Here is a 7,207-nt window from a genome sequence, read left to right as displayed (position 1 = left end):
CAGGCTAAATCCTGCTGTGTCCCAGATTGACAGCGTCTCCAACATGACGACACAACAGTCTGAAACAGCAGGGTCTACACACGAGTCTCTCACAGGGCTAATGCATTAACACTGGGGGAAGGACAGGGGGGTCTGCATACTGCTGGAAACAATTATGAGGGTTAATGATTAGTCCTTTTACCCAGATGAAGACTCACGCTTAAAAAAAACAACCAGCTCTTGTTTGGGAATGTTTTCAGGAATGGGACTGTAACTGTAACTGTAGCGTTGGTGCCTGTTCTCTGAGCTGTCCACCATCTAGTGCTGAAATGAAGTGGAAAAATAATCAGTGTAAGACTTTTAGTAGGATAGTATAGGAGAGTGTAATAATAACTATACCTATATATATGGTTTTGGTATTTAGTAAAAATTAGTCTCCATATTCTAACCCTAAAAAAAATTGCTGCTGTGTCCTCAGATCACGATGATGACCAAATCATACGGAAAGTCCGGAGATGTGACCGAACTCGTCAGCTCTTTGGGCTGGATTGATGAGGACCTGAGCTCCCAAGACGGGGACCAGACTCCTGAGATGGGAGGCCGCTACAACCCAAACAGGGGAAGCTGTGGCCCTGTGGATCTCGGCAGTGAGGACATGGAAGAGGAAGAGGAGGAGGAAGAGGAGGAGTCTGGTCTGGATGGAGAGAAGGCACCGAAAAGGAGGGGACCCAAGAAGAAGAAGATGACCAAAGCCAGAATAGAACGCTTCCGTGCTCGTCGCGTCAAAGCAAACGCCAGGGAGCGCACACGTATGCACGGACTGAACGATGCTCTGGACAACCTTCGGCGAGTCATGCCCTGCTACTCCAAGACCCAGAAACTGTCTAAGATTGAGACCCTGCGGCTGGCCCGCAACTACATCTGGGCACTGTCCGAGGTTCTGGAGAATGGCCAGTCACCAGAGAGCCACGGCTTTATGGAGATGCTCTGCAAGGGGCTCTCGCAGCCCACCAGCAACCTGGTGGCCGGTTGCCTCCAGCTAGGTCCTTCAGCCATGCTGGTCAACAAGCTGGACGAGAAGTGTGGTGGACCGGGAGTGGGTGGCATAGGTGCCCAGCAGGGACACTCCTTGAGTTACCCATCACCTGGTCTGCCCAGTCCTCCCTATGGTTCTCTGGAGGCTTCACACCTACTACACCTGAAGGGCTACAAAGGGGCTGCCTATGAGAACCACTCGCCCAACGAATGTAGCAACGGCACACCACCTTACGATGGCCCGCTCACACCACCCCTTAGCATCAGTGGCAACTTCGCCCTCAAGCAAGAGCCATCACCGCACGAGACTGAAAGGAACTTCACTTCACACCCAACACACCCAGCCCACTACCTTTCCTCACACCACTACCCACCTTCTTCCATGGCTGGACTCCCTGGGCCCCAGGGCCATGCACTGTTCCCTGGCTCGCGTTACGAGCTACCTTTAGACATGGCCTTTGAGTCGTTCGCCCCACCACACCTGGTGACCTCACAGATGGGCACCATTTACAGTGAATGAACAACCATGGCCACCATAGACCCTCTGCAGTTCTGTGGTACATGATCTGGTCCAGAGATCAAGCACACATAAGGACACAGTCTGCAACCACTGTGGCTGATATGACCCAGCAAACCACTGAGACTGTTCTGCAACTCTGAGGCAAGGTTGAGGAGATAGAGACACAAATTTTGGTTAATTTATTCTTGTTTTTGTCATCAATGAGTTGTACTTGTGATTTTTTCTGGATTTTTCTCTCTCGACAAAAGACAAAGCGTGTCTAATGCGTATTCTATAAAGACTGTACAGACCACAAACACACAAACGCACATTCCTCTGAAGCCTCACGTAAAAAAAATCTTCTATTTTGATAAAGACCCTCCAAAAATGCTGAACATTACATTTTGCCATGTGAACAAAAATGTTTTTTTATTTATAGCTGTATTTAATATTTATTTTCGACTGTATGCCTTTATAGCATCGGTCAGCACTGGTTTATCACATTCTTGGTACACTGCCAGTCACTGCTACCATTACTCATTAAGTATTTAATTTATTTATTGGAAGTGTTTTGGGTTTATGTATTTTTTTGTGTCATTTCTCCGCTGTATTTGTCATTTTGCAAAAACGTTTTGTAAATATTTACCTGTTTCGCACTTAATAAAGTAAATATTCTTATATTAAATACAACTCCCTCGTTTATCTATTTCACTACCCTCATAATTACATTTCAAAAGATGTTTGATTAATTAGATTTCACTGGGTTATCTAGCTATGTAGAAAACACTCTACAACAGCATGAAACTGTGCTGTTGTGAGTGCTGTACAATAAATCCCATTAATCCTGAAGAGGATGATGATTCCGGTCTCCCAGAGCTCCAGAATAACAGCACCATGTTCCTCATCCTCAGCAGATTTATACTTAGTGTACTAGAGTGAATGTATTCAATAAAAATACTGTGTTTAAAAAAATCCCCAGAAGGTGGTAACTTAATCTTTTAAAAAAGAAAAAAATAATAATTGCAATGAAATTTCTTCTTTTTCTTAGATTTTCTCAAATAGAAATGTCATTTCTATTGGTCCATTGATCCTGAGATGTTCACACACTGTAAAATGCAGCTGATGGTGTAAAATGATACACAAAGCTGTGCATATATACTTCTAGATGATAAAAATACAGATAAAAACAGAGGTAATATACAAGTAGAAAATGACAGTAACGTGTAATCAATTCCATCTTTGCAATGTGAGTCCCCCCGTACATTAAAGAAGTGTGTGTGTGTGTGTGTGTGTGTGTGTGTGGTGGGAACCAAGTGGAGGAGTGTGTGAGGCTGTAAGTCAGGTCATGCTGGCCTCGGGGAGCCCTGGGAAATTGGGGCTGCGGAACAGGTGACTGTCACTGCAGCCCCTTTCACTCTCACTCATATTTTCCCAGCCTTCTGAGGCCAGAAGCATTACGCTGAAACAGCAAAACAACAGCACAAAGCCAGAGAGCGATATTTAAACACCCTCCACAACAAAGGTTCCTAAATGATTCCCAGCTTGGGGGTATAGCTATAGAAAAATTCCTAAATTGATGTGAAACATAACTTTGGTTTTGTGAGCCAAAGTGATGTTTGTGGTGGGTTGTAAATAAATAAATAAATAAATAAGTAAATAAATGAAGTCAGTCTACAGGGCTTTAACCTGATTTTTTAAAATGAATTTTATAACAATTTACTGTATTTTGTTAAAATGTAATTTTCATGGCCCTTAAATTTCACAGTTTGGAGGTTCTTAGATGGTAAAAGGGACTTTTAAAAAAGTACAATAATAATTCTTACACTGTGTGGCTTTCATTACATCCTATAATCTAAGAAAAATGATTCTATATGATACTGGGAAGATGTTCTTTTATTCCTAATAATAGTGAAACTCTTTTTGGTGCTTTTTAAAAAATGTTCTACATATACCATATACAAATGGTTTTCTTTGTATTGTACATGAAGAGCAATTTAACCAGGCAAAGAAACCATTAAACATTCAAATGGTTCTTATAGTTTTTATAGAACCCTTAATTTTACCCTTTATTAGAAACCTTTATATAGACTGTAAAAACATGCAAACTGACTGAACAGCTTTTAGTTATAGGAGCCTAGAACCTAGAAGGCTCTTTAAGGAATCAAAACAGTTCTGCTATGGCATTTTATATTCATTTTTACAAAATGAATGAAGGCTAGTTTGTGGTGCTACAAATGATGAACACTGTGATGAAGGCAAAGCAACAACAGTAACACAAAATGTCTGGTGCTGGACTTGACTGTGGTCAAGATGCAGGAGAGTGTGACTCTTCTGGTGACTCTTCCATGAGTCATACTTGTCCAGGTGTTGCTGCACAGTAGAACAGTGCACCACCACTCCAACATCTGCTAAATCCTCCTTAAGGGCTATTCACTGTAACTAGTACATTTTTTCCAGTAATTCTGACCAGGGATGCCCAAACATTGGCCCAAAAAGTAAATATGTAGAATTAATTTTATTTTATCACATATATTATATTGAATTACTAAAATCCTAAAATACAACTTTTAAAAGTAAAATAATAATAATAATAATAATAATAATAATAATAACAACAATAATAAAACATCATAGTAAATTTTTTCTCTTACTGGGTAGGTGGTGGTGTTAGGGTACTTTTCTGTCAAGCCAAATCACACATTCTCATGGGCCAACCTTGACACTTTGGGCATCCCTGGTGCAGAAACTTGATAATTTTTCCATGAAGATCATACTTGTCCAGATGTCACAGCACAGTAGAACAGTGCACCGCCTCTCCAAAGTACAAATTTTGACCAAGGGTGCCCAAACATTTGCAGGTCACTAAAACATGTTCTTTGTTTATCAAGAACTTTGTCTGCATGCTGTGTTAGAACTAGCGCTGAGGAGGCTGGGGCGGATGCTCCAGCAAAGCTTGACCTGGCTCACATAGCTCCATTTCTGCATCTGGAGGCTGCCTTTTTCAGCAAGCATTCACTGCAATCAAACCAAGAGCGGCAGTCATTGACTACAGCTTTGTGCTGATATTGGCCAACATGCAGGTTCTTCAACCTCGAACAAAGAGAAGGGCGATGAAGTGCAAAGTTGGAGTGGAAGGCGAGGGAACAAGTGTTTGTGTGTGGGGGTGTGTGTATGTGTGTGTAAGAGCGAGAAAGAGAGAGTGTGTGAGCCTGCATGTGTTCATTACTGAAGGCATGGCTAAAAAGAGAAGGGGGGGGCAGCAGGCACCTCAGGCTCAGGCTGTTGTGCGTGAAGTGGACCCCGCTCAGGTTTGTCTTTTCCAGCCTAGGCAGGGCAAGAGAAGTGAGGGAGAAAAAAGGGAGCGATTGTTTTTAGCGGGCGCCACTGGTCCATTGTAAGTGCAGCCTGTTCTTTCTCTTGACCTCTGACCTGCATTGTTGTGAGGCTGCTCGTTCAGGGAGCTGAGACAGCTGGGGGAGCGGCAGGGGGGCTAAAAGACAGCTGAGGCACAGGGAGAGAGAGAGAGAGAGAGAGAGAGAGAGAGAGAGAAAGAGAGAGAGATAGAGGGGGTGAGTGAGAGAGAGAGAGATGTAGCATGCAAAAAATGCTTAAAAAAAAAAAAAAGTCTGCTGAATGAGGTCGCTTCTTCCCCCTTTTTTGTCCGAAGCAGGTCATTTTTCCTCCTTTCCGTCACATAGCTCCACACAGCCAGAAACAGAGAAGCAGACAGGTGTGCAGAGAAACGGAGAGAAGGGGGGCCTGGCTAGCTGTTGGGATTGGGCTTTGTTTTGCTGCTATTAGGAATGTTTTGGTCTATAAAAGTGGAAAGGGGGATGGGCCGGATTATAAAAAATGAAAATACTGGAGAATCCTGCTAAGCCAACAAACCCAAAGAACTTCAGCACACTGAAATGGATATTAAGTGCTCTTGGTGAACATGTGAATATTATGATAGAAAGGCTGCAGAGAGGAGAACCTTAAAGGCCATAAAGTACATTATTTACTACTGTAACATACACCGTATAGACAAAAGTATTGGGACACATGTTCTTTCATTGTTTCCACTGAAATCAAGAGTATTATCTTGCTTTTGTTGGAGTAACTGTCTCTACTGTCCAAGGAAGACTTTCTACTAGATTTTGGAGGAGCACTGCTGTGAGGATCTGAATGTATTCCGAAATGTATGGACGTTAGATTACCACCACCCCACTTCATCCCCAATGCCCCAGCTCATCCCAAAAGTATTGGATGGAGCACCATCCATCATTCCAGAGAACACAGTTCCACTGCTCCACAGCTCAATGCTGGGGGCTTTATACTTCTCTAGCCCGGCCTGATAGGTGCTTAAGGAACTTAAAGAAGCTGGGGTTACAGACATTTGGTTATATAGTGTAATTATGTAGGTAAACATATTATATTAGAACCAGAAGAAAGAGGGCAGGTCCTGTTCCTTCTGCTAAAATATTTGCAGTTTCACAAAACTGGATCTAGAATTTGAATCAAATGTTTTTAAGAAGATGATCAGCACACATTCAACCAGGTATATCCAGGTATAACATTTGACTGGTACTGTATGTAAATACAATGGCATGCAGATGTTAAAAAAGGTCACAAATTCTGTTACTGTAAAGTAGCTAAGGGAGTTAAAAAGTTAAAAATGACATTTGTTTAATATTTTACAATAATGTAAGTACGATAAATTTATTATTTTCCTTACATTTAAATTAGCTTGCATCTCTTCAGGTTCTGATCCTGCTGTAATAACCACCATATTTTTTATCTACATCTAATATTACCTGATGGTGTGATGTTTGCTTTCAGAATCTGCTGGTATTTAATTGAACCCATTCTTCCCTCATGCTGTGAAATGCTCCCAGTAACTCTGGCTTACAACACAAGCCTACAGCATGATTGATCCACCCCCATGCTTAACAGTTAAAGAGGTGTTCTTTTCATGGACTTCTGAACATTTTTTTTCTCCAAACATACCATAGCTCATTGCGGCTAAAAAGTTCTACTTTTACTCCATGCTTCAGAGTGCATCAGGCTTATCCTCTGACATTTTCTGACACTTGTGGTGAGGATGTAGGAATTGTTTTCTTCTGATGACTCTTCCATTAAAATCTTATTTTGCTTTAAGATAAAAAAAAAAAAAACTCAGAAGACATTGCTTTAAGATGTACACCTGTAGGTCCTCTGAATTATGCCACTAAAATCACCAACATTTAGAAAAATCTGTGGAATTCCTCGTTGCTGCTAATGCTAAGTCCCTAGTTTGTACACTATATGTCCAAATGTTTGTTAACACCCCTTCGTTCAGCTACTTTGTTGCATCCACTGCTGACACAGATGTGCACATGCGTACAAACACACAGCTTGTCTAGTCCCTGTAGAGAAGTACTGCAAATAAAATAAGACTACTAGGGGGAGACAAACATGAAACATGAACCTGTTGGCACCATGCCTAATGCCACTTTTTGGGATGAGTTGGGGAGGTGCGAATGATGTGGGGTGGTGATTATCTAACATCTTGTCCTCACTAACGCTATTGTCAAATCAAACCCTCACAGTAAAAAGTTTCTGGACAGTAGAGACAGTTACTCTGACTTGAGTATTTTTAAAGCTACTTTAACTCAATTCATTTAGCATAGCAGCTTTTATTTACATTACACAACATCGAGAAGTAGGACGTTC

General features: G+C 41.7%; 1 protein-coding gene across 1 annotated transcript in view; it reads left to right on the top strand.

Moving 5' to 3' along the window:
- The window catches only part of neurod4 (neuronal differentiation 4), a 2,429-nt gene extending 895 nt beyond the window's left edge, over positions 1–1,534 (top strand). Inside the window, exon 2 of the mRNA XM_072697147.1 lies at positions 458–1,534. Coding sequence (XP_072553248.1) covers positions 464–1,534 — 1,071 coding nt within the window. The 5' untranslated portion in view covers positions 458–463. The remainder of the gene's footprint in view (positions 1–457) is intronic.
- The last annotated feature ends 5,673 nt before the right edge of the window (positions 1,535–7,207 follow it).

The sequence above is a fragment of the Salminus brasiliensis genome, chromosome 14 (genome assembly GCF_030463535.1).
Source record: "Salminus brasiliensis chromosome 14, fSalBra1.hap2, whole genome shotgun sequence".
In the NCBI taxonomy this organism is placed as follows: Eukaryota; Metazoa; Chordata; class Actinopteri; order Characiformes; family Bryconidae; genus Salminus; species Salminus brasiliensis.
Note: the sequence above shows the minus strand (reverse complement) of the source record. Positions and strands in the feature narration are given on the sequence as shown.